The sequence below is a fragment of the Nomascus leucogenys genome, chromosome 13 (genome assembly GCF_006542625.1).
Source record: "Nomascus leucogenys isolate Asia chromosome 13, Asia_NLE_v1, whole genome shotgun sequence".
NCBI classification, from domain to species: Eukaryota; Metazoa; Chordata; class Mammalia; order Primates; family Hylobatidae; genus Nomascus; species Nomascus leucogenys.
This window is the reverse complement of record NC_044393.1, coordinates 47,191,157-47,218,883: the sequence shown is the minus strand read 5'-3', so window position 1 is coordinate 47,218,883 and position 27,727 is coordinate 47,191,157. Positions and strand designations below refer to the sequence as shown.

General features: G+C 42.0%; 1 protein-coding gene and 1 non-coding gene across 2 annotated transcripts; both read right to left on the bottom strand.

Annotated features, from left to right (window-relative positions):
- On the bottom strand, positions 1-27,679 carry SNX5 (sorting nexin 5). The gene is made up of 13 exons (XM_003268213.4): positions 27,210-27,679; positions 15,614-15,718; positions 14,013-14,123; positions 12,646-12,767; positions 11,235-11,358; positions 10,150-10,245; positions 8,963-9,068; positions 8,800-8,875; positions 7,733-7,772; positions 7,559-7,645; positions 5,849-6,008; positions 1,504-1,589; positions 1-804 (listed from the first exon to the last, which is right to left on the bottom strand). The coding sequence occupies exons 1-13, from the start codon at positions 27,258-27,260 to the stop codon at positions 754-756; spliced, it is 1,215 nt and encodes a 404-aa protein (XP_003268261.1). The 5' UTR covers positions 27,261-27,679; the 3' UTR covers positions 1-753.
- Positions 21,432-21,669, bottom strand: LOC115838135. The gene has a single exon (XR_004033178.1). It is a non-coding gene; the product is annotated as a small nucleolar RNA SNORD17 (small nucleolar RNA).
- Positions 27,680-27,727: the final 48 nt, after the last annotated feature.

The following is a 27,727-nucleotide window of genomic DNA, read 5'->3' as shown; positions in this document are numbered from 1 at the left end:
TTAGTAGCATGATTATTTTATTATATGCTTTATAAAAAACAAATGCCCAAAGACATACAACACAACCCCCTCGCCCCCCAACGGCCACTAGGGAGGGGGCTCATACTTTTCCTAATGTAGACCTGGCCATCTTATAAAGCAGACCACATTATTTGTTTCCATATATACCCGTAGATATTTCTCTCCCCTCAAATATTTATATCTCAACTAAAAAAAGGAGGTGCAAAGAGTATATAAAGATAAATGAGATTTTCTTGCTGTTGTTGTAGTACAAACACCAGATGACTATCAGTGGAGTAATCAAGCAAAACAAAAACACAAACCCCACCTTCAGCGAGGAATAGAAGGTCTGTTACCGGCCTCAAATAGCTGAATCACCTGCTGTAACTGGCACCTCCCTGACAATCATGGGTTTGTAGGGACATGGGCCAGGTGATTGCTTCTACTTGTTTCCAGAAGGCAAATGTCTCCTACACCCTTTCTTAGTAACTGAAGACAAACTACGGGAGAATCCAGTATTTAGATTCTGCCCAGAGGTATTAAATGCGCAAGGAAAAATTAGTTATGTCCAAATAGCAAGCAATATTTTTAAACCAACATGGTTAAATGTTAAGATTTGTAGAAATCAAAATATTTATTCACATAATTTTAAACTAAGGTTGAAGCTAATATATCTTCCGTGGTAATGATTTAAGTGCAAGTGATGCTTGGCTTTCTTTCACATTCTTTTCTTTTCTTCTGAGTGAAGGCATATCAGTTATTCTTGAACAAGTCAATACAGCTCTGCAAAAGGGAGACATTGTTCTGTGGGGAAAAAAGTCAAGGCAGACCAATGAATTATTAAAACTTGCCATATACCTGTAATGACTCAAGTCCACCAACATAGCTTCTCACGGGAGATTTAAAGTCAGCCAGAACAAGCTGGCCCTTCTCTTCATTAAATCCCAGGTGAACTGCAACGTACCATGCATCCCAATTTCATGTTTCAGCTCCTCTCCCTCAGTGGGCAAGGCTACCAGCCAAAGAGCTGACGTTCACCCCAGCACCTCTGCCCTCACCTGCTTGCTCCTAAATGTGATCCTGCTTACTGTAACTTCTTAGACACTATCGGTGCATTGTTCTATGAAGGCGAGGGCCTTGGAAAGATTGAATAAAAGTTGCTAGAAATTGGGGCTGGGAGCCGTAGCTCACACCTGTAATCCCAGCACTTTGGGAGGCCAAGGCAGGTGGATCGCCTGAGGTCAGGAGTTCAAGTCCAGCCTGGCCAAAATGGTGAAACCCCATCTCTATTAAAAAAAAAAAAAAGTTGCTAAAAATTAGTCATGGGTGACATTATAAACAAGACTACAAATAAACAATGAGTGGCTCCCATCAACTAAGTACTACAGAGGATTAATACCACAAGGCCACCCCAACTGCCTGATGACAATGGGTTAGTAAATTGGGAAATAACTTTGAAAAAAACCATAAAAGATGTTGGCTTCATTTGTAGAAAACACTTACCCTGGCATGTTTTATTTCCAGTTCAGACATTTCAATTAGATTCTTTCTAAATGCTGCCACTCTCTTCCGTTTGAAATTTATCAGTTCTACAGGAAGAAAAAATGTTTATGAAACCAAGAAAAACTAAACAATTTTCATGTTCACTTTACCAAATGGCATTCTTACAAATGGTCTCCAATGCTTTCATGCACCAGCATTATTTCCTCACATTTGTATTATCGCTGTGACTGGGACACACCAGACATCTATTAACTGTGGTGATACAGCTATCACTGTCTTTAAGTGGAAAACATCACTGAATCACCAAGCATCGTGAGTGGGAGAGCAGCAGCTTATGACTTGGAGAACATGTGATGAGCAGCCTCACTCTCACCCTCTAGGTGCCAGTGACTGGGAACAGGGCTGGAGTATGGGTGGTGGTGAGCCACGTACTTCACCAATGGCTTGCGAAAATGCTTCTCAAAAGAAGACATACCAGGTTCGTGCAAACAATGTTCAGCATCACTAACCATTAGGGAAATACAAATTAAAACCACAATGAGATTACCTCACACCTGCTAGAATGGATTTTCTCAAATAAATGAAAGATCAGTGTTGGCAACAATGCAGAGAAAAGGGAACTCTTCTACACCGTTGCTGGGAATGTAAATTAGTACAGCCACCATGGAAAATGGTATAGAGGTTCCTCAAATAACTAAAAATAGAATTACCATATGATCCAGCAAACCCACTTCTGGGAATATAACAAAAGGAACTGAAATCAGTATCTCAATGGGATATCTGTACTTCCATGTTCACTGCAGCATTATTTACAAGAGCCAAAATACAAAATCAGTTGAGAAGTATCCATCAGTGGATGAAGACAATGTAGTATAGACACATAATACTATCTGGCCTTTAAAAAGAACCAAATTCTGTCATATGGGACAAGGTGGATGGATCCTAGAGGACACTATGCCAAAGAAAATAAACCAGGCACAGAAAGACAAACATTACATGATCTCACTTATAGGTAAAATCTTAAGTTGAACTCCTAGAAGCAGAGAACAGAATGATGGTTATCAGAGGATGACGGTGGGGTGCTGGGGAAGGTGGGAGTAAGAATGGGTAGAAGGTTGCAGCTAAACTCAAGGAATAAATTTTGAGATCTACTGCGCGACAGGGTGACTACAGTCAATAATATATATTGAAACAGCAAATTTCAAATGTATTACCACTGAAAAAAATGAAAGATGTTAATTAGCTTGATCTAATAATTTCACATTATATACCTGTATCAAAGCATCACACTGTATTCCATAAATGCAATACAATGACTTGTCGATTAAAAATAAAACTTAAAACATTTTTAAATCCAAAACAGTGAAAACTGCTACATGCATTCAAGACAGGTTTACTTGATGATCTTTAGGGCATGCTTCCTTTTCATCTACTGCTTTTTCTTTTTTTTTTTTTCTTGAGACAGAGTCTTGCTCTGTTGCCCAGGCTAGAGTGCAGTGGCGGGATCTCAGCTCACTGCAAGCTCCGACTCCTGGGTTCATGCCATTCTCCTGCCTCAGCCTCCCGAGTAGCTGGGACCACAGGAGCCCACCACCACGCCCAGCTAATTTTTTGTATTTTTAGTAGAGACAGGGTTTCCCCGTGTTAGCCAGGATGGTCTTGATCTCCTGACCTCATGATCCACCTGCCTCAGCCTCCCAAAGTGCTGGGATTACAGGCGTAAGCCACCATGCCTGGCCCTTTTTCATCTACTCCTATTGCCATCAGAATTCAGCATTAATGACCCATTGGAAATTGGGTCATCAAACCAAGAATATGCATCTCTCGCCCTAATTCCTTCATTGAATTTGTGACATCAAGTTCTGTCTTGCAGTTTTACTTGGGTAAAACTTTGACCATCACCCAACCTTCTGCTGGTGCTCAAGTGTTCAGAGCAGACTCACCCTCCCTCCTGTCTCTGCAGTGCTGTCCAAAAGAACAATACAAGCAGCCACATCCAAGTTAAAAAGTCACAAATTTCATAGTGATATGTCAAGTCTATAGTGCTTGCACTACAAGGTGATATTTATCAGTCCCTTGGATATCCTGGGTGAAGATAAGCTCTCTGCCTTCCTCTGGACCTACACACAGTACCAGGGGTCCATACGCTAACTATTCACCTCCTGTGAAACCAGCCCTTAGCCACTGACTCAACTCTAGTTGTCAGCTCAGCTGCAAGTCTCAGAAAGCACTTAGACCAAAGGCAAACAGGTTAAGACCCACCAATCTCACCATTCCACAGAATACTGTATTTTTAGATAGTGTACCTGTCTTGCATTTTGAATATAGGATATAATCAATGTGGGCAAAAACTTCAGGCAGTAAAGGTAGACCTGAATTGGCATCATTTTTGAAGTTTTGTTTTTTCTTCAATCTCCTCTAAAATTTCCAGAGCCATGAAACTGGCCTATAAGATTTCAACTCAGTAGTTTTGAAGTGTGTACGTTTCCTTGAAAATTTTAGTTAAAAAAAAAAAAAAAAAAAAAAAAGCTGTTTCAGGAACAGGGTAGCATGAAGGTTATTTTGGAAGAACCCAGGACAGCCTCAAAGTCTGTCTACATGACATTTGCCAGGAAGCTCTGTGCCTTTGTGCCTTACAGTTAAGGCATTGTATTATAATCCTGAATAGACAAACAGACAAATGATTAGAAATCTATAAAGTTTAGGTTTCCCCCAGGTAGCTTCAAGCATGCTGATGAACAGATCATTTCCCTATGTCTAGATTACACTACCACTGGGAAACATGAATTTTTCATGGAAACATGCGTTAGGGGGTTGGGATTGAGTCCAACAGTGCCCCACTACAACCACTCACATTCTGGGTAATCCATTCCAACATTTGCTCTGGCATGTTCCATGGCCCCTGAGAACCCCAGAGAAGATCCACATAATCCTCTTAGGTAAGGACTACATATTACACTCATGTTCAATGGAAATGGTGAAAGTCCTCTGCTCTAAGAGGTGAAATAGATAAGGCAAGAAAGAACCCTGTGGACGTGGACATGGACCGGACTTGTGATCCCTGAAAACTGCATGTGTGTCCAACGGCATGCTTGTGCATACACACATACATTTCCTAGCTCAGTCCACTGAAGTGCACAGAAGCAGAGATACCCCGAAACAATGAGCATACTCAGATGCTGGTAACTGTTCCCAAAGAGAAAGAATCCTGGCTCCTTGAAGAAATGGCCAGTTTCAAGGCTGGAGTAGAGAGTAAGATTAGCATGGCCTGTTGCTCTAAAAAAGAGGGGTTAGGGTGTTACAACCACATGCCAGCTTAAAGGTGCTCCTATTGGAAAAGTCTGGACAAGCATCAAAAGTAACTTGGTAATACAATAATGAATTCTAAACCATTTTAAAAACTGGGAGTCCATGACTCTAATAAAGATAAAGGAAATTTCTGAGAAAATGGAAGGCTTTTTTGTAGTAGGATGACAAGTGCCAACTTGGGTAGGAAAGCTAGAGCTGGAGATGAGGGAAATCGTCTTTCTGCAATCATCAGAGTAACAGCTGGTTTAGGCAAGAATCATTAATACATGCTAAACCTAGGGAGGAAGTTTGATGAAGACCAAGGTATTTGCGTGGTCTTAAATAGCCTCACCACAGATTGATGGGGGTTAAAATAGTAACTACACAGTAGAGAAATTGGATTTGGATACTATCTAATTGAGTAATCAAAATTACCACCACAAATGAAGGAGAGACACACTGTCCAATCAGAAGTGACACCCCAATAAGGGCATATTACTTCTATTCTGCCAGGAGCCCATAACCAGATCTAAACATGAGGAAACCTACCAAAAGTCAGAAATACAGGATTTGTAAAGAGATTCTCTAAAAAGACTGATATCGTTAAAAACTAAGAACTATTCCAGAGTAAAGGAGACTAACAGCTAAGACAACCAGATGCAATCCTAGACTGGATCTTGTAGAGGACATCAAGACAAACATGAGAATACAGACAGCAGATTGTAGTCCCAAAGTTAAGTTTATCATAGCAAACAACCATATTGTAACCACACAAGAGAATGTCTTCAGTCTTAGGAAACAAAGCACAACGTTTTTAGGGCTAAAAGGAGCATGACGTATGCAACTTAATCTCCAATGGTACACAAAAACCAGGTGTGTAACGTTTGTAAGCACACAAAGCCATGAGGGGGACTGTGCATGTGCAAGTGATAAGGCAGAGGGGGTGAAGTGCTGACACTGGGTGAAGGACACATGGGTGTTTTTTGCACTATTTGTGGAACTTTTCTAAGTTTGAAATTATTTTCAAATTATAGAAAGAAGAATGTCCCTGCTCAACCTTCTTTTGCAGATTCAGAAAGTTGTTCAAATTTCTGGCAGCACTCCTGCTGGTGTGCCTCAGCCAACTTGACGTCTCTGCTCTTTAACCGGGCCTTATCCAGAGCTTTGTTTGAGTTCTCATAGTCAATGAGGGCTTTGGTGCGTCTGTATAAGAGATCCTGGGAAAAAAATTAACAGGTATACATACTAAATATCTAAACCAGTCTAAAAAATAGCCCAAGTGCCAATGTACCACCTGAGATATTAGTGGCAATAATTTGTCTCTACACCTTCCCTCTCCCAGAGTATTTTTAAATATCCAGCTTCAGCAGGGATGAGCAATGCTGATAGCTTTGTTGAGAGCTTTTTTTAGAATTCCTTATACGAATCAAGTGATTACTCAAGAGTGAAAACCGGACTTTTTTTTTCCCCAGTAATTCAGTAAATAAGGTTAACTTTAAAAATTAACTATTGTGGGGCCGGGCGCGGTGGCTCACGCTTGTAATCCCAGTACTTTGGGAGGCCGAGGCGGGCGGATCACGAGGTCAGGAGATCGAGACCACGGTGAAACCCCGTCTCTACTAAAAATACAAAAAATTAGCCGGGCATGGTGGCGGGCGCCTGTAGTCCCAGCTACTCGGAGAGGCCGAGGCAGGAGAATGGCGTGAACCCGGGAGGCGGAGCATGCACTGAGCCAAGATTGCGCCAGTGCACTCCAGCCTGGGTGGCAGAGCGAGACTCTGTCTCAAAAAAAAAAAAAAAAAAAAAAAAAAATTAACTATTGTGTTATCAGAGATAACTTGAAATATACAGTCACTGCTGGGTAAGTCCAGTGCTGCTAAAATACAACTGGGCAATGAAGTAGTAAGAAACATAACCCTACCCTGCAAATCCTGCTTCTGGTAATCTACCCTGGAGATCCACTTAGTCAGATATAAAGGTTCTTTGCAATCTTACAACAGAGTAGAAGTTACTTTAGTATCTGAAATCAGCAATTATGATGTATAGATTACACATTTAAAACTAGGTGAAATAATAACTGATGGGTGAAACTACTCGGCCTATTTTTGTATATACTCAAATAATCGTTAAATGAGCTCTTAATTACATGAAAGCAAAAAATAGGCTATTAAAAAAGTATGTTTTTAAAAACTCCCAGATTCAGAAAACATGCCAAAGGGCAAATTAACTAAAATAAAATTACATGATGGGGGAAAAAATTTTTACCCTTTTACTTTCTGATGACATTTCAGCCTTAGAGGGCATACAATCCTATCTAATTTTATTTTGCCCGATTTAATACATTTCACATAAAATTAAAACATATTTGTTCAGGGCAATGCAGACAACGCATGTTTCGTTCCCAAAGGAATGAAATATGCTTACCATTTTGTCCACATATACATATAATGCTTTACGGCTCAAAGGCTGCAGGGATACTTGCAATTCAATAAAAACTCCCAAATCTTCTCTGCCCCAGAAACAGCCCTTTCTGCATGTTATGTCCCACATCAATGACCTATAATTCCCCAAACTATTACCTGTCTACTTCACACAACCCCTACAGTGCTGTCAGATACACAAGCTTTATGGATACAATGCCAGAAAGGCATGTCATTTATAAAAACAAGTCTGATAAATTCTTATTCTGCCTCTTTGTATAAAGAAACTTTTTAAACAGACTTCTGGTCCTGCACTGCTCTGAGAAGCTGAGCAACTCTCTTCCTACCTTAGCAGCTTCAATGTTGAGCATGTAGTATCGGAGGAGCTCTGTTAGCTTCAAATCTTCATCTGATGAAACTCGACCCTCTACTTTCTATATAGAAAAGGAAAGGTCACCATCAAGGCAGAAAGCTACAGATTATGAAATATATATTATGAAGACCAACACAAAAATCCTTACCCTTAGTTTTTCAAATAGCTCAGCAACCTTCAATAGGTACCTGGAAATGTACGTATAATTTTGGTTTAAGGTCTTAAATCATCTATAAAACATGATCTTACCAGTGTGCAAGACAGGAATGGGTCAACTCAGGAGTCCTAGCCTTTGGTGATTTAGCATTAATTTAAAAGTAGTGCTCTCACTTCAACTGACCCCAAATAGTAGAGAAAATGGTCACAAAATTACACACATGTACAGCACCACACTCAGCCTCTTGGTGACCCTTCAGTCATCCTGCCATGCGCTCAAATATTCTTATTAAATGCCAATGCTCTGTTAACCAAGGTCGGGTTCTAATGAGCTCTGCTATGGGCATCACAAAGCAGTAAATATGCTACTTAATTCGTCATGGTTCTGCCATTAGCCTTTCAATTTCAAGTCAGAAGTAGAATCACCTGTTTTGCCAAGCCTGGATGTTAAGTAAAATATTGTCTTACACCAGAAATGCCCAGGATGGAGAAACTGAAACACATACATAAGTGCAGAGTGAAAATGGAAGGGTTTTTAATTCAATGAATGAAGGTAATTTCAGAAAACTGTACATCAAAACAGCTGTCTGTCAGACTGGGGTCATTAAATTATTCTCATGACCACTATAACCAAATCTCTTCAAGGTCCAGGGCAGGGGCACATGTTCTTAGGATCTCCTGGGGCTGCATCACAGGCCAAAAAAAAAGAAGGTCTAGGGCATTACCAGGCAAAATGGCAAGCACCAATTGCCAGGGGAAGATTCAAGATAAACTCTCACAAACTCCAAAACTAAAGAAAATAGGCTTTTAAGTGTGACAGAAACTACTGCTTTGACATTTACTGTATTTGTTTACATATAGAAGAGCCCCAGTCCCCTACAATTGTCTTACAAGTGTCTTATGTCCAGAGAACATGTAAGATGAGTGCTGGAGACTTGTCTTACTGAGCTTGTAATTCCAGAGCAGGACCATGTAGTCACTACTCATTTATGCTTTTAATTATACCACTCAGCACTCTTCAATTGGGTTAGGGGAAATGCTTTTCCAAAAAAACCTTACTTTTTGATGACTGTGGGCTCTTCTAAAGCCAGGCTATGTAAGCAGGCTGCAGTGTGGATATAGTCATCGGCAACATCTGCAGAAACAAGGACATGTCTTTTTATCCAAACACAGCCAGGCTCATCAGCAAAGCTGTAAGTGACTAGTGGTAAATGATATTTACTTTTATGAGATCTGGTCATTTTGTCAGCTTTCACACAAGAATCTTTGATCCTATTGTAATAGTTAATAAGGAAGTTCTTCTCTTGCTCAAAGAAGTCATCTACCTCCTAGAAGGAAGAAAAAAAGAACCAGACATTTCATGAATGTGAAAATATACTATCCCTGCAGCCTTTTGTATTTATCAATATAAAAATATATTGCTTAGAACATGGCAAATAAATATGAGTAAAGTTTAACCTCTTCACATCAGGGAATTACAAATTTACGATACTATTTCTTAACCAAGGCTGGCAAAAATCAAGGGCTGGCAGAAAATGTCTACAGAAGAATCACTTAACAACCACCAGTAAAACTGGCATCCGAAGACCCAGCAATTTTACACTAGTACAATGGTTTGAATACCTATCTGTGTGTCAATGAGGTTTTTTTTTTCTCTTGATTGGTTTCAGACTGGGAGGAAATCCTGGTATCTGGTAGGCATTGGCCAAGGATGCCAATGCCAAATATCCCATAATGCGTGGATATAGGACAGTCCCATACACTTTAAACAGGACCAAGTCCGAGTTTCCTAATTCCTGATGATGCCCTCTCTACTTAGCACCTGTATTCTGGGCTCCCTGGAGCGGCAAAGCCAGACACCAGATAGTAACTGTAAGGTTAACTCAGTTACAAAGGAATGAGGCCTGAGAAGTAGGAAAGTAAATTATACCTCTAAGGGTAATGGAAATGTTATTTTGTATTCTTATCTTTGTGCTAACGCCTTGAAATCCAGTATGTAAATAAAATCTAAAGTTTGGTTCCTTAGTTGTGCCAGCTAGGTTACATGTCAAGTGCTTCTCTATCACCTGTAGTTGGTGACCAAACTGGACAGTGTAGTTCTGAGAGTGGGATAAAATACTGATCTTGTACTTTATTTTAGAAATTAACTGAGTAATCTCCCTCCTTACAGAAAAGGAGAAAATGAAGCCAAGTGTGGAAAGGTTCAAGTTGCTTCTCCTGGGAGAGAACAAGGTGCTTTGGGAAATAAGTGAAAATTGAGTAAGTAGATGAAAATTACCAAAATTTGAAGAAAACTTACATTTCTTAAAAGTTAACCATTTGTTTCACAAGTATCTCTTTCAAAGAAACAAAAGGTCACCTATTCCCGATGAAATCAAAAATTTTCTCCAACAGCCAAAGGCCACTTACCTTAACTCCAGTAAAAAGGACTTCATCAGCGCTTTTCACCACACTTTTGAAGAAGCCACCAAACATCTCTTTAGTATTTTTCCGCCTAACACTTAGCTAAAAGAAGAAAATTCCAAAGAACAATTTATATGGTATGTATTTTTCTAGATTCTCTTAAAGTTCTGAGTAACATTATAAGTAATCCTCTTTATCAGTACAGGCAAATGCATAAAGTATCTTTAATTCTGCCTTAACCTCCAAGCTTAAAACACCTAATGGCTAAACCCAAACATAGGTAGGTCATCTCATTCTAAAAAGCTTAAGAGATTTTGAAAGACGGACTAGAAGCTAAGTCTTAGTGGCTCTGAAATCCTTGGGAAAATTACTGTTCTCTTCTATCCATATTAAGTAGCAAAAACCAAAACATGTTAAAAAGAAAAATAGCATAAAAGTCATAATTCGCGGCCAGGCACAGTGGCTCACGCCTGTAATCCCAGCACTTTGGGAGGCCAAGGCAGGCGGATCACGAGGTCAGGAGATCAAGACCATCTTGGCTAACGCGGTGAAACCCCGTCTCTACGAAAAATACAAAAAATAAGCCGGGTGTCGTGGTGGGCGCCTGTAATCCCAGCTACTCAAGAGGCTGAGGCAGAATGGTGTGAACCCAGAAGGTGGAGCTTGCAGTGAGCCGAGATCGCGCCACTGCACTCCAGCCTGGGCAACAGAGCAAGACTCCGCCTCAAAAAGGGAAAGAAAAAAGGCATAATTCAACAAAAAGGGTAGCTGGGAAGAAAATAAATTACACAAATTTTAATTTCCTTAAAATGAACTTAGTTAAGTTTGGAATTGTTAATAAATTAACTAAGGGATGTTTGGGACTGTTAGTTTCTTAAAAAGAAACCTAGGTTTTGGAAGGGGAAAGAGTCAAAATTTCCTTTAAGCAGAGTTTTACAAAAAATGACTTAAACAATGAAGGAAAAGCAGCATCTAAAAAGGTTTCCACTGTGTAAGAAATTCAAAATTTTAAAGCAGTAGAAACTATCAAGTACATTTTGAAAGTATAAACATTTGAAGTGGATTATCAAAACGGAATAAAAATGCCTTACATCCTGATCATATTCCAGGAAAACATGAAAGTTGCGATCTTTACTGAGAACAGGGTGAGAAGAAAGCCGCTGAAGGAAGACTTCATGGGAGGACACAGTCTTCTTAAAAACAGCGAGATACTCACTGAAAAGAGATGCACACATGGCATTCAGTTGACACAGCTCAACTACCTGACCAGTACCACTCCTGATTAATTCTATGGCTCTGCTCATGCCACCACATAAAACACTGCAACTGGACCAAACAGTGTTTCAGTATAAACTGGTGTCTAGTTAGATAATAAGGCAGTTGCCATTTTTGAATCTGTGGAATAAGCCCATGGAGGAAAGCAATGTTGTAATTGGATTTGATGGATCAAGTCCATGAGCTCCTAAATCTACATGCAATTACTGTTACTTAGTAGCCACAGAACATTTGTTTCTTTGAAGCAATGAGAACCTTTAACTCCGCAGCCCGAGTATACAGCATGAGTCTAATGAAGCTAAAAGTTAACAAAAATTACAAAGCAGCTTTATCTCAACGTAGACATTAAAGGTCACCTTAAAACTCCTAATGGTAGAAACTTGGGTCTGTTGTGTTCAGTGCCTCATTCCCCAGAGCTGGTCCCGAGAGCCACTCAAGTGTGTGCTAAATGCTTTCAGGGCCTGGAGGTTTGAGTGCTGCCCTAGATGACACAGGGGTTTGGAGAGGGGGAGCTGATGGGGGAAGAGGGGAGGAATGAGTACTTTTCAGCTAAGATGAGGAAGTGCAAGGATGGATTCGTAAGAAACTTTCCAAAAATCTATTTTTGTTTGAAAAAATTAAATGACAACCAGATTAAAGTATACTTGCTGCCTGTAGACCTGGACTTCCTCTTTCAAATCATCAATGTGATGGTTACTGAGAATGCTACTCTATAACAGCACTCATTATTTGGCCTGGCCCCGGGGCGGCTCACTATAATCTCAGCACTATGGGAGGCAAAGGTGAGCTGATCACCTGAGCTCAGGAGTTCGAGACCAGCCTGGGCAACATGACGAAACCCCATCTCTCTAATTTCTTCTCAACATCTAGTAACCAAGCTTCCGAAAGAAAAGCTTTGTACATTATGAGCAATTTATAAAGGCACAGAAGTTTATTTCCTCACTGTGCCAGACCAGCATCCCTAATAAGTATGCTCTACATATGGGAAAAAACAACTAGTCTATCGGGTATTAGTGTCAATGGCCTCCAATGAATCAATGTGTGAAGTACAAAGACCACGTCCCACACTATGCAAGATGTATTACTAGTTTTAGAAAACGACGCTAGGGACCTAATTAAACAGCTGCACTTAAAACAAAATTAAGTCAGGTTCTTCTACTTATTTTTGTACACAGCACCACTTTTCTACTTCTCAAAAGACAGAGCCCACCAGGAAAATCCACTTACGCTTCCAGTTCTTGTTTCATCTTGGCAAATTCTTCTTTGGTCATAGACCCTTCACCTTCTCCCAGTTTCTGCATCTTCTCTCGAGGACCATCAAAGTCGGGCTTCGTAGGAGCAGGTGGAATCTGCAGCAGAGGCAGGAACTCATGAGCCTCTTGTCCCAGCAGCGATGTTTTCTAGTTGGTGCCTCATTCTACTCTTGCTGGTCCACAGGAGACAACCACTCCACTCCTGTGGGGCTATTTAAAAGTCAACTCCTGTTTTTTCTTAACCTTCCTTAACTCTTCTGGACATTTAAAATGAGGTGTCTTCCTGAGAGTTGCATATTCACTTTGATGGCAATCATTTGTTCAGTTTATCCATTATAGACAATTGTTCAGAGCACAACAGTGTCTATACTGCTTCAATGTTGGCCTAAAACTAGTACAACGAATGCTAAACACCAACGATTAGCCATCAAGATTATAAAGTGTCCAGTATTCCAAAGGAATTTTTTCCTAATCCCAAGGGATAATCAAGGACTCTTAATTTTGAATGAACAGACCTATCTAAATATAAGCTTCGGTACTAATTTTGTTTAATGATTAAGAAATCATCATTTGGAGAGCTTCTTCAGTCTGCCTGGCAGGACAAAATGCATGGAAATCTCCTTTAAAATCAGTTAAGTCTGTTCCTGCAGCCAAGAAATAACAATCAAGGGCTGAAAACTGCATCCTTGAGCACTTTGTTTTTGGGAGAAAGAGTCTCGCTCTGTCACCCAGGCTGGAGCGACGTGGCATGGCCTCAGCTTACCGCAACCTCTGCCTCCCAAGTTCAAGCGATTCTCATGCCTCAGCCTCCCCAGTGGCTGGGACTACAGGTATGCACCACCACGCCCAGCAAATTTTTTGTATTTTTAGTAGAGACAGGGTCTCATCATGTTGCCCAGGCACGTCTTAAAATTCTAAGCTCGGATGATCCACCCACCTCAGCCTCCCAAAGTGCTAGGATTACAGGCATGGCCTCCTTCAGCAACTTTTGAGAAATCTTATCACAAACTATTACCAATACTAATGTTTCCTAGAAATCAATTCTACTGACATTGGAAAAAACATACCAGAGAAAAAACAAATCTAAAGGTAGGTAAGACTAAAGTCATTACACTGTTCACACCCCTTTACAATGTAAATAATGTAAGCCTGTATGCACCACCTCAAAGCTGTAACACTATTCCTTCACATACTTTCCACTTGACAGTTAGCAAATACTCCAGTAGGTAGATGAAATCTAACTTTTCACAATCCATTACAAAAAGTGGATATAAGTCTCTTTTAAACTAATGCATAGCAAGGCAGAAAGAACTAGCTTATTTGATTTTCTAAAAGACTCACAATAAGCCCAGCATAGTCTGTTGTTTCAATAAGAGTATCATGTAGCCACACAAAGTCTTCATGTTGCCTTGTAACAGAAAACTCTGGGCTCTGAAACGTGGGCAGTGTGGTCTGTAAAGAAAGAAAGAAGTTAACTGGTAACCACAACTTTTAGATAAGTGATTTGGGTTTCCTAGGCTACGCAGTGGGAAAATTCTGCATAATACATCATAATATGATCCAGTAAAGAACAAAGCAGTAACACATGATCTCCTGTCATGAAAGTCATAGCTAAGATTCAACCTGAACTCTAAGGATTTCTCCCCAAACTCCACCTTTCTGAAGCCTGTAATGAATACCCAATCAGAATCTACTGGTAGAAGTTCAGTTCCAAGAAGCCACAACCCTAATTCTATTTTTTTTTGTTTCTGTGTACTTTTTTTTTGTTTATATACATTTTTGGGACAGGGTCTGGCTGTCACCCAGGCTGGAGTGCAGTGGACTGATCTTGGCTTCTTGGCTCACTGCAACCTCTGCCTTCCAGGCTCTTACGCCATCCTCCCACCTCAGCCTCCTGAGTAACTGGAACTACAGGTGTGTGCTACCACATCTGGCTAATTTTTATATTTTTGGAAGAGACAGGTTTTTGCCATGTTGCCCAGGCTCAAGCGATCTGCCCATCTTGTCCTCCCGAAGTGCTAGGATTACAGATGTGAGCCACCCAATCCAACCCCAAATTCTACCTTTGTAAGTCTGAATTTACCCCCCACACCCAACTTATGACAAAAAAGAAAAATAAATTTTAAAAAAACCTCTTAGCTGTAACTTACTATGGTTCTAAAAATTGTCCCTGGCTTCCTTCCTTTTCACTCCAGTGAATGCTGATTTTACCTCCTTTGATCTGGTAAGCTCAGGCAGAGAATTATGTCACCAGTCTTTTTACACTGCCTCCGGAATAACTGAAGTGTGCTATTCAAGCCGCCCAGGCATTAAGAAAAAACCACATGGGAAAGGTCTTTCCCAATTTAGTAAATGCTGAAAAAAAGCAAGCTACAGAGAGAAACTTCTCTTGGATGCAAATTAAAAACAAAGGTGGGGTCCAGTGTGATGGCTCTGGCTCACGCCTTGAATCCCAGCACTTTGGGAAGCTGAGGCATGTGCATCACCTGTAGTCAAGAGTTTGAGACCAGCCTGGCTAACACAGTGAAACTCTATCTCTACTAAAAATATAAAAATTAGCCGGGTGTGGTGGCTCAGGCCCATAATCCCAGATACTCTGGTGGCTGAGGTACTAGAATTGCTTGAACCCGGGAGGCGGGGGTTGCAGTGAGCCAAGATGGCACCACTTCATTCCAGCCTGGGCAACACAATGAGACTGTCTCAAAAAAAAAAAAAGGAAAAAAAAAATGCCCCACAGCCCAGGGCTCTGCCACAGCAGAATGCTGCTGCCACAGTGGCACTCACCTGATGCTTACTGTGAGATAGATTGGGGAGGTTCTCACTTAATAGTGCTACCCTATGAATAGCAACTGTTTGAAGCCCAGGGAATCTCTTCTCACATCCACTGTGAATAACAAGGCTGCAACCTAGCACTGTATGTATTACCCCTGCATGTTACTTACCTTTGTGTGCACGGTAAATTTGACTTTATCTCTCTCACTGAGCGCATCAGGTATGTCAATCTGAAGCGAGGGATCAACATTCAGGTCCACAGATACAGATCTCAGCTGAAATACATTTTTTGCATATTAATTTCAAACTCATTTGGCCCTAAAAAATTATTCCAAAAATGAGTAGTTACTAAAAAGCAGTTTATACATAGATCATTTAGGAATGTCAGTTAAGCCGGGTGCGGCGGCTCACCCCTGTAATCCCAGCACTTTGGGAGGCCGAGGCAGGTGGTTCACAGGGTCAGGAGATGGAGACCATCCTGGCTAACACGGTGAAACCCCGTCTCTACTAAAAATACAAAAAATTAGCTGGGCGTGGTGGCGGGCACCTGTAGTCCCAGCTACTCGGGAGGCTGAGGCAGGAGAATGGCGTGAACTCAGAAGGCGGAACTTGCAGTGAGCTGAGATCACGCCACTGCACTCTAGCCTGGGTGACAGAGCGAAACTGTCTCAAAAAAAAAAAATTAAAAATTAAAAATTAAAAATTAAAAAAAAAAAGAAAAAATGTCAGTTGAGACATTTCTAAGTTTATTTGAAACTGAGGGGAAACCCATTCTTCACAAGCATGTGAATATATCCAAAGTATTCCTGTAATATAAACAAAACAACTGCTACAATGTCATGTACATTACATATGTCATGTACAATACATTTGGCCAAATACCTGACTGTACACTAAGGCCTGAACTAAACAGAACAAAATCTTGAATTCTTACATAAATGCCAAAGTACAATGAACATTCAAGAGGCATTAACCAGGCCACACAAAGATCTGAAAGGAAAACCTGGGAGATGGCACAGAGAACAGTCATGTGGAATAGGATCCTGGGTGGAGAGTTCAGAGTAAACCTGGGACTGTTTCAAATAGCCAAGGAATCTAGACAGGAGGGGTGAATTAGAAAAACCAATCAAGGCCTTAATTAGCACAATCCCACTGTGGTTACACATGAGCAACAAGTGTGAGCACCACTCTGAATACTCAATTAACTGATTTTGTGAGCTGGAAATTGAGAGGAAAAAACTAACTCCATTTCTGCCCGTCAAAAAAAAAAAAAAAAGAGAGAGGAGAGAACAGTGGCAGCACTAATAGGAACTGGCCTATTAGGGAAAAGTGACTTAAATAAAGATAAATTAAAGCAGACAAGGTGGTGGTCAATCTGAAAACCTGACACACAAGGCACGAGGAACTCATAGAGTAAGCATCTCATTGCCCCATTCCTTTTACTGTAAGGAGTGCTACAGTAAAGTTGTCATAACACTGGATTATCCAAAGCAGGGAATGCCAAGTGAAGACTAGAATTAAGATGAGGTATTTCGCTCCAAATTTCCCTTTGGGTCCCTTTCTTCAAAATAAAAAGTTCAAGACTAAAAACTTATGTACTTAACCTCTAAAACGTGAAAAGCTGGTCAATCAGCTACAAAAAGACTAAATATATTCACTAAAAGCACATGGATTACTTAAAAGTTTCAAGTACTTCCCTTTTTCCTTAAGCACTGTATATTTATAATTCTGAAAGCCAGAGGGAGCCTATTACAATGGCTTTCCTCCAAGAAATTAAGCTCAAGTAGTCACCAGAAGTTGATTTTAACATCAACTATTAGTAAGATCAAAACAGATACTTTTGAGTCCTCACATCTCAACCTAAGTACTTTTCTTCCAAATGAATTCTTGATAACTCCTATGAAATACCTGCTTGTGTCTGGCTTAATTTTCACACGTCCATTTGTGAGATCTCTGCAAAGAAAAATAAAGCTTCAAGGTCAGAGACTTCATTTGATCATAACTGTGACTCCAGCTCTGGCATATTTTCTGATAAGAGCTTACTTCCTTCTGCTAAGTTAACACTGGGCAAATACAGCCTTTAAAAATACCTCAAACCATTAACTGAGATGTGATTGCAGAGGAATACCAATGACTCTACTGATCTTAGGCTTATCTGTCAAGGTCAGGCAGGCCCAAGAACAGGAATAAACAGAGCCAGGCATAAGTAGTAGCCATGATCTCTGGAGGAGACATAGGACAGCTGACAGGACAGGTCTAAGGTGCTTTTCCCAGAGCTCAAAAACTGCCACATTTCCTAAGATTCCATTTCCTAAAGTCACAAACCCTGACTTCTAGCACTGCTCAAATGAATATGCTGGCAGTTCCATTTTCGCTCACAAGCCCAGCAAACTCAGTGAGCCTGTGAACTCCACATGGGATACCCTTGGAATTAGAATAGGAGGACCCAAGGGGGATGTAATCAAGTAAATGGAGCTCATTTATGCACCACAGTTAAAGCTACAATGGATGCTACCAGCTGCTTTCGCTGCTTTTCGTTCCACTGAGTAATTATCTTCTGTTTTCGTCCCTTTTCCCATGTAGAGGTAATACCCCCGACTATACCTGTCTTCCTTTCTGGTTAGTATAGAAAGGTATCTTTTGTTTCAGAACGTGATGAAGACAAGAAGAAGAAAACCACTAGGTTATAAGTGACTGCAACCATAGCATATCAAACATTCAAGCTTCACTAGCAGCCATTTTTGCCCAGACATTTCGCCCTAGGAAGGGATTCAAGCAAAAATCCAATCACTTGACATGATAGCCCTAACCACCAAATAAGCAAATAATGCAATGTTGTATTTGGGCCTTAAAGAACTGTCAAAAAGAGAGTATTGGCAAAATCCCTCAGCATCCAGGCCATCACTAACTCAATGTCCCCCAGGCACAAGTTAAATGAACTTTCTCATATTATAGCATATAACCCTCCAGATGAGACAAACATGGGTAGAAACTTGTGAAATGACTAGAGCTTCCAAGTCAGCATTTGTACTCTCACTCGGGTAGCATCAAGTGTGACTAAAAGTTCAGCACTCCTTCTGCTTAGTCAACAAACCCACTCCACAGTGCTACAGAACTTGCTAAATAATTGCCAGGGTCCACTCTTCCCCTCTCATTTGCCTCTGCCTCCATCCCCCTAAGCTTGAAGCGCTCAGAGTACTCCTTAGCCCACAGATGTTACAATGCTTACAGTGGCCGTTTACAACAGTTGACAAAGCAGGCTTCAGAACCAAGTCCGGCCTTGGGCATGCTGGACCTTTACCATGCAAAGTTTTACCTCTTTTCCAGATCCCTTAGGTCACTTATAAGAATCAAATTGAAAACATACCTACTCTCGAATAATTTAAGTTTTAAAACTGACTTCTGGCTGGGTGTGGTGGCTCACGCCTGTAATCCCAGCACTTTGGGAGGCCAAGACAGGCAGATCACTTGAGGTCAGGAGATCGAGACCAGCCTGACCAACATGGTGAAACCCCATCTCTACTAAAAATACAAAAAGTGACCAGGCACGGTGGCTCACGCCTGTAATCCCAGCACTTTGGGAGGTGGAGGCAGGTGGATCACAAGGTCAGGAGATCGAGAACATCTTGGCCAACATGGTGAAACCCCGTCTCTACCAAAAGTACAAAAATTAGCTGGCCGTGGTAGCACGCATCTGTAATCCCAGTTACTCAGGAGGCTGAGGTAGGAGAATCGCTTGAACCCAGGAGGCAGAGGTTGCAGTGAGCCGACATCACACCATTGCACTCCAGCCTGGGCAATGAGAGCGAAACTATGTCTTAAAAAACAAACAAACAAAAAAAACACACACAAATTAGCCTGGCATGGTGGCGTGCGCCTGTAATCCCAGCTACTCAGGAGGCTGAGGCAGAACTGCTTGAACCCGGGAGACACAGGTTGCAGTGAGCCGAGATCACACCACTGCACTTCAGCCTGGACAACAGAGCGAGCCTTCAAACACACACACACACACACACACACACACACACACACACACAAAACAAACCCAACAACCCAGCCTGAGCAATATGGTGAGACCTCATCTCTATTTCAGAATTTTTAAAAACCTTATTTTTGTAGATTTCCCTTGAAACTAATGGCTCACGTATTCGAAGTTTTAGGTGAAGTTTCAGTTCATGATGTACTTCCCTACCAGGTCAATCCTTACAATATGGATTATAATCAGCCTTCATGGTAAACAAGCACAGCTTCATTTGGAAAGCACATTTTCAACTGTTTTAAAAAATTGCAATGCTTTTGGTAAGAGAACCAAGGCACTTTTCTAAAAGGAGAAAAGTAGTTACGGAATCCCTGTGCATTTCCTCACCTATTCATCAGCTTCCCAGCTGGGGCACATCAGACACTGCCTGCAAGACAACCCTGCAGCTCTTGAGCTCCTGCCACCAGTCTTCATAGACTACTCACTTTGGGTCCAAATTTCACTTACGACTCTACCAGCAAAGCTGCCTCTTCAAAAGGTTTAATGGCTTACAGAGGGCAAAGGGCACCTGGATGACTGAACAACACAAAAGGCAAGACTCTAAAACTCAGAACCCACGAGGAGAACAGAAAAAATACAGTTTTTTCTAAGTGGTTATGGTGAGTGCAGACTCAGCGCCAAAATGAAAAAGACACAGTCCAAAGAAGTGAAACTCCACAATCCCTGATCTGTTAGATTGGGGCTAGTTGAACAGTCATTTAAATCTAATTAGTCATCTAAATCTAATAGTCATTTGTATACAATGTAAGACATGGATACAATATGCAGTGCTAGCCCGTATCTTCCTATTTGAATATCCCACATAAATTACTACAGATAGAATAAAAAAGACACATATCTATTTAAATGACTTCCTAGTTTCCATTCCAAAAGCAGAAGATACGTACTTAAGCAGCACATGCTACAGTGTCTTCTCTTTCAAACTCTTTGTTCCTAGCCTCTAGGGATTTTGTTTTGTTATGCTTCATTCCACTGCCTAAGAAACTAAGATTTTGCCAGGAAGTGGGCCAATGTGACAAATCATCCATGATTCTTAGCATGGACCCAAGAAGCCTGCCTCCTTGATCAGATTTTCAGCTGGAAAGGTATCCACACCTTGCCTAGTCCAATATTCGTTAAGTGAGAACATAAAATTCGAAGATGTTCTGTCACACTCTAGATTTGTATTAATATCCACAAACATTAAAGATTCACATGATACATATTTAGGAAACATATGCTACTTTGTTACTGTTTGAACTCTCAGGAAACAATGTTCCCATTGGTGCTCCAAATTGTTACTATTCTTTTCCATCCTGAAGATAACTAATACCTACCTATCTGTGTTCAATCTCAGCTTTAGATTATGGCACTGGTGTGTGAAAAACAACTGGTTCAACTATATAAGCAATATATTATATAATATATAATATATAAGCAATATATTAACTTTGCTTTTTTTTTTTTTTTTTTTTGAGACGGAGTCTCACTCTGTTGCCCAGGCTGGAGTGCAGTGGCACGGTCTCAGCTCACCGCAACCTCCGCCCCCCCGGGTTAAATTCTCCCAGATACTCCTGGCCTCAGCCTTCTGAGTAGCTGGGATTACAGGCGCACGCCACCCCACCCAGCTAATTTTTGTATTTTTAGTAGAGACGGGGTTTCACCATGTTAGTCAGGCTGGTCTCTAACTCCTGACCTCGTGATCTGCCCGCCTCAGCCTCCCAAAGTCATGGGATTACAGGTGTGAGCCACCGCGCCCAGCCCAACTCTGCTTTCACAGGTATTGGCTCTCATTCCCTAGCCACTGGTTCTCCCCTTCGTGTAATTCAGGCCTGCAATATAATTTCTTAGTCCCCCAAGGAAAACAGAACTAAAGACTTCTAATAGAAGATCTCAGTCTACTAACATAGCTAATAGCTATTAAAGCTACTCAGGCATCGGCTTAATAAAAAACTAAAGGGCTGCAGCAAGTGATCAGATTTTCACCACTCATCTTTGTGAGATGGGTCTCAGAGGGCCCCCATCCCTGCTGACACCAACCATTCTTACCGGTAGCCTGCCAACACACAGGCAGTTCACAGTAGAACACTGCAGACTGCAGGGCATTTGCAGGCTACATAGCCTCAAGTTCCTAGAACAGGAACTGAGGCTTGGAAGGAGGTCAGTGCAGCGTGCTCAGCGAATGGATAAACTGAATCATCATTTCACAAGGCTGCAAGCCCATGTACTAATGGAATCAACATGGAACCAGAGTTAAATTACTGCCTTAAATATCTAATGCATGTCAAGAAATCCATCTAATTACTAAGTACCAAAATTATAATACTTTCAAATGAATTCACAAAGCAAAACGGTTGAACTACATGATCTGTAAGATCTCCTGGCAGATAAATCCTACTGGGAATCAATACACCATTGCTACCAAGAAAACAGTTCCAACAAATGAATAACAGAAACCCAGCCAGGCAGAGAGGTTCTTGTCTGTAATCCCAGCACTTTGGGAGGCTGAGGCAGGAGGATCGCCCGCGGCCAGGAGTTTGAGACAAGCCTGGGCAACACAGCAAAGCCTTAAAAAAAAAAAAAAAAAATCAGCTAGGCTCAGGGGCCTATGCCTGTACTCCCAAGACTCTGGGAGGTTAAGGTGGGAAGATCACTTGAGCTCAGGATTTTGAGTCTACAGTGAACTATGATCAGACCACTGAACTGCAGCCTGGGAGCAGGCTGAGACCCTGAGACCCTGTCTCAAAATGTAAAAAAAAGAAATGCCAATTTCCTTTATTCAGAGCTAAAGGCCTTCACCTACTACCCAGTCCCATCAAGGCTCCCTCCCAAAAGTTCACTGGCATACCATATCCAGTCAGTAAGCCCCCTTTTTTTTGTAGCAGGGTCTCACTCTGTTGCCAAGGCTGGAACAAGCCCTCTTCAACAAAGCTAAGATGGTCCATATTACTCATGTGGATGAGGGTGTTGAAGGACATTTACTGCCTTCCTTCATGGTCTCACTTCATGATCAAACCAAGATGCACAGGAAATAGGTTTGACAATTTACCTTTACCAAGAAAGACGATTCAGCAACAGTGGTAGAGCTGCCTGTGTGAACTTAAACTTGGTCATCTCACTTTGAAACACAAATGGCAGCATGGAGAGCAGGCTGCCCGCTTTTTGGTTGGACATTTCTTTCACTGAGTTTGAGGTACAACAAATTTCCCAAATCATTCAGATGTAAATATTCCAATACTCAAGCCAGGGGCCCATTCGGGAGGCTGAGTGCGGGAAGATGGCCTGAGCCCAGGAGTTCAATACCAGCTTGGGCAACACAGCAAGACTGTCTTGAGAAAAAGAATTCTAAGCAAAATAAAAACAAGAATTCAAAACAAAATTCATGAAAGATATAGGAAGGGTGAGGGAAGAAGTCCAACATTTTATCACCCACCAGCTACCAAGTATCTAACAGCACAACGTCCTAGCTTTGCGGTGCTCTTGGAAGAAAAAGTGAAAACCCTGCAAAGGGAGCCATCTGGATTTGCATTCCTCATCATTTACCATGACTAGAATGCTTAGGCGTGTGCCCTTCAGAAACTGAGCTTTTCAGGCAGAAAATTATACTTTTCTCTCCAGACCATATAGGAGTGCCTTAAAAAGTTATGCCAAAATGTAAAAAGGCGAAGAGTCAAGCCAAGGACCCCCATTTCTAAACTGAAGTCTTGGCTGCCCCTCAAACTGCAACTTACACACTCCTCCTGGGGTACTATGGTTTGCCTTTAGGCAGCATGTGAAGGTGTGAAGATCTCTTTTAGGAGATCTTGTCAGAGTACCTCAATGGCCAATCAGAAAGCAGGTATTAAGGGTGAAGAAGCCACTTTTTGGAAAGTTAAATCATGCAGAGAAACTTAATTTACACTTTAAAAAATCAAATTTACCACATTCACGTGAGATGAGAGCTATCCTATGGCCATCTTCCTTTACAATTTCAGTAAGACAAGACAGAACTTACCAAGCTCTGAAATAGTCATTTCTCACTATTGGGATCATTAAAAGTTAGATTGTTTCCTTAAATACTATTTAACTTCACTACACACTGTTGTGACCACGGGCTAAGACATTCAGGGTACTAACCTATAGATCTGTTCTCACCTAATTTGCTCAAGCATCAAGACCCTGATAATAAAGACAGCAAAATGTTGAAACAGCAGGATTTTAAACCAAGTTCCCCTCTGCAGCACAAGAAACTCAGGTAAGTTTCCAGTGTCCAAAGCCTGCACTCACAAACACAAACACGAAGTCCTCCCTTTGTAACCCTCAAGTACCCAGAACCTGCTGAAGAAAACCATCTTTCACCACCTTTTGATAAGGTTCCTCAGTATTAGTGGAAAAGCTTAATTCTCACAAAGATATCCAACAATGCTAATTTTTACATGGCATGTTATTTCCTTGGGCAAGATTAATAGAAAACCTGAAAAATTCGCAACAAGCACACAAAGACTAGCTTCTGTAACACAACCTGACCCCACTCATATCACACCATTTTAGAAGGAAGTCCGTTTAAACCAGTGATTCTCAAACAGGCAATTTTGACTTCTTACTATCACCATGGGAGGGAGGAGGCCGCGTCCTAGCAGAGGCCAAGAACAGTTGCTTAACATCCCATAACACAGAGGGCACTCTTCAACAAAAGTGATCAGGCTAAAATGTCAACAGTGCTCCCCAGGTTGAGAAACTGAATTTTAAACTAAACCTCTAGTTTAGATGACCACTAAGTCTCACCGAATGAGTTTACAGCTCAGAAACAAACCTAGAAAACAGCCTTGGCCAGGCACAATGGCTCATGCCTGTAATCCCGGCATGTTGAACTGGATGGTGAAACCCCGTCTACCAAAAAATACAAAAATTAAGCGGGCATGGTGGTGCATGCCTGTAGCCCCAGCTACTCAGGAGGCTGAAGTGGGGGCGATCACCTGAGCTCCCCAGGTCGAGGCTGCAGTGAGTTGTGATGGTGCCACTGCACACTGCACTCCCGCCTGGGTGACAGAGCCAGACCCTGTTTCAAAAAAAAAAAAAAAAGCCTCTTGGCCATTTCTACCTATGGCCAAAATAATGTGAACAGATAATGACCTTTTAGAGTATTCACAAATGGGGATCTTAGGACACCGAGTACAAGTTACTGAACTAGAACTAAGGCGTGGGCAGCTTGATATGTTATACTTCCTCAACTTAGGAAATAGTTGCAAGGGTAGCATAAAGCTTCAGTCCACGAAGTTTGTAAGTTTGGATTTGCTATGGTATTGGTCAAAGTTCAGGATTGTTCCTAAACTAACAAACTGCACTCCATCCTAGCTAATGGAGAACAAAAATATCCCTAGAGGCAGCTTCCATACCAGTTAAACACGAAACCAGAGCAGCAGTACTTAGTCTACACTCTTGACTAGGTAAGAGGACAGATATCATTCACCAACGTCCCTGTAACCAAGCAGTAAGTTAAGGCCAAGTTGTTACTGTCGAGAACCCCCTAGTTAAAAATAGCACTAGGCTGGGGAGGTCGAGTTCAAATACCAGCCTGGCCAACATGGTGAAACCCGGTCTCCACAAAAATACAAAAATTAGCCGGGCATGGTGGTGAGCGACTGTAATCCCAGCTACTCGAGAGGCTGAGGCAGGAGAATCGCTTGAACCCAGAAAGCGGAGGTTGCAGTGAGCTGAGATCGCGCCATTGCGCTCCAGCCTGGACAACAGAGCGAGACTCCGTCTCAAAAAAAAAAAGAAAAAAAAGAAAATCAAAAACCAATTAGTAGAGGACCAGTTAGGAAACCAAAGTAACCATGCATCTCTTCCCCTGAACTATTTTCTGAGGAAGAAGGCAAACCCCAACACCCTCGGCTAAATAATGTAACAAAATGCCAGTGTCTGGCTACCAGACACGACTGACACAGTATTCCCTTTCAGTTTTGCTGAATTGGCCAAAATGAGTATTAGGCTATAATTCAAAATCCTGAAGAATCAAGTATGTCCCCCTACCTTAGTGGGTCTTAACTCCACCCTCAGGGGAATTCCAAACCAAAGTAAATTATCAGGGGGGCATTTTAAACATTTTAAGTAACACACAATTTAGCTAACACACAAAACATTTCAGTTGATTACTGAAATTGTATTATGGCAAGAAGTTGCCCAAGACTTAGTTTCTCATTATTTCATACTTGCCGCAAACTCCCTTTCAGTTAACTATAACACCATCTAGGCCAGACCACAGCAGGTTATCAGTATCAGCAGAGATCAGAAAACAAAAATAAAGCCACGCGTCAGGGTAATTATTTAGTTTTATTGTCTCTTTATTCCTGTAATGTAAAAAGGAAAACAATGTCATGTAACTCTCTTCACAGATACGGACAGTTTCTGTAGCCTCTAAAACAGGCAGGAAATGGCCTTCATAACCATTCTCCAATTTTGCTGGAGGATCAGGGTGGTGGAAAAATCATTTTAAAAACCAGTTGCAATATACTGTACTATCAGAGAGTGGGGTGAAGCAACGGAGTCCTTTTACCTAGCTGACTCTGAATCAACACAGCTAAAAGAATGCACCAGAAAAAAAGAAAAAATAAAATGCTACCAAAATCCCAATCCAGTATCTACCCTTTATGGAGAAAAGTTACCTTTATAATGTTTTACAAAGAATCGTGGTCTCAAGTTTCCACTGTTTTAGTAATAAAGAACTTTCAAAAAAAAAAAAAAAAACACTCTAAACAACACCCTCCTGTATACAAAGCTCTATTTCAATAATTAATGCAATGATACCCTTGTTGGAACAATCCAGCCGCTTTGAAACTCTGGTATTTACTTACTAGATGAGCAAGTTTCTCTATGGAGGTGCCTTTAACTTCTCAAGAGATGTGTAAGTTAAGACGGCTCCAAGTTACATTTTAAGAGAGCCTTGTATTTTTAGAGGTTCTTTTTCATCGGTCAGAAAAACTTACGTTGACGATTCTGCATGCAAGGTTGCTCACAAACCATGCATCGCAAAGCTAACGAGGCAAATTTAAAGAACCAATGAAAAAGAGTGGAGGCTCGTCTGAATCTTTAATTGGCTATGGGAATCTCAATTTATTGCATTAATAATCTTTTAGACCTCAAGATACACGTGACCTAGGAACAGTTTACATCAATGGACAAGACTTAAAAATAGACACCAAGTTCATCAAGTATTTGAGCACCTACTAAAAATTACACAACTCCCATAACAACGCATTTTGCGTCTCTAAAGTTGTAAGAAGCATGTTAGGACGCTTAATGGAATTTCCCCAGTTGTTTGGGCCCCCCCCCCCAAAAAAACAGGTCTTCTCAGAAAAAGCGGGGGAGGAAAAGGGGGGCATTTTAGGGGCACAAACCAAACTGGTCTGTCGCATGTTAAGTCAATTTCACGTTCACCTACTGGTCACCACGAAGCCGAGGAAAGTTTTAAAAAGAACATTCCGGGGTCTCCAGAGATCATCTCTCCAAGTCCGCTGGGCACCGGCACCTGAGCCGGGGCTAAGATCCCGCGTCTCTGGTTCTGTTCTGATAGAATCCGGGATATCCACAGGGATTCCCCGGGGCAGCCTTCAGGGAAGACGAGGGAGAGGGGCTGCCCGGGTCTCACGGGTGCTTCCCGCGCTGGGGATGGCGGCGAGCAGCCGGGGCCTATGGACGCGCAAAGAATGCAGCAACCCCAGAACTCGCAGGGCCGCCCGCCCAGGAATCTGAGCCGGGAAGGACCTCACCTTGCTGCGGTCCTCCTCCTGCTGCTGCAGCAACTCGGGAACCGCGGCCATGGCGACGCGGGACTCGAGCAGGGGCCGCCTGGCTGTGCGAGGAAAGAAGAGACTGGGCCGCCGCCGCCTGGGCGCCTCTCGGGGGCGGCCACGGCCCCGCCTCCGCCGGCCTCCCTGCCCGACAGCGGCAGGAGGCCTCCGGAGTCCGCCACCATCCCAGCTGCCCCAGGAGCAGGCGAGCAGGACGCCACGTGCTCCCCCAGAGCGGCCTCCCAGTCCCCGCTGCCGTCCATCTTGGAGCCGGGCAAAGACGCCACGCGGGGCCTACCCTTGCTCCGCTCCACAAGGAGGCCGCCGACCGCAGGGCCGCGACACTGACGCGAAGCTACGGACACTGTCTCAGCAAGACGCGTCTAGAAAAAGACTGCGTTTCGGCGCGGGAGGAATTTATTACTCAGCCCCAGTCCAAGATGGCGGCGAGCGCTGACGTCACCAAATCTCGTGAGAGCAGAAGGGCGCGATTTGGA

Excerpts from the sequence above, each read along its gene's own strand:
- SNX5 (XM_003268213.4), bottom strand. The coding sequence starts at position 27,260 with ATGGCCGCGGTTCCCGAGTTGCTGCAGCAGCAGGAGGAGGACCGCAGC. Across the intron at positions 11,359-12,645 it reads ATGAAACAAGAACTGGAAGC|TGAGTATCTCGCTGTTTTTA; the intron begins GTAAGTGGATTT and ends ATCTCTTTTCAG. Across the intron at positions 8,876-8,962 it reads AATGACCAGATCTCATAAAA|ATGTTGCCGATGACTATATC; the intron begins GTAAATATCATT and ends TTGTTTCTGCAG.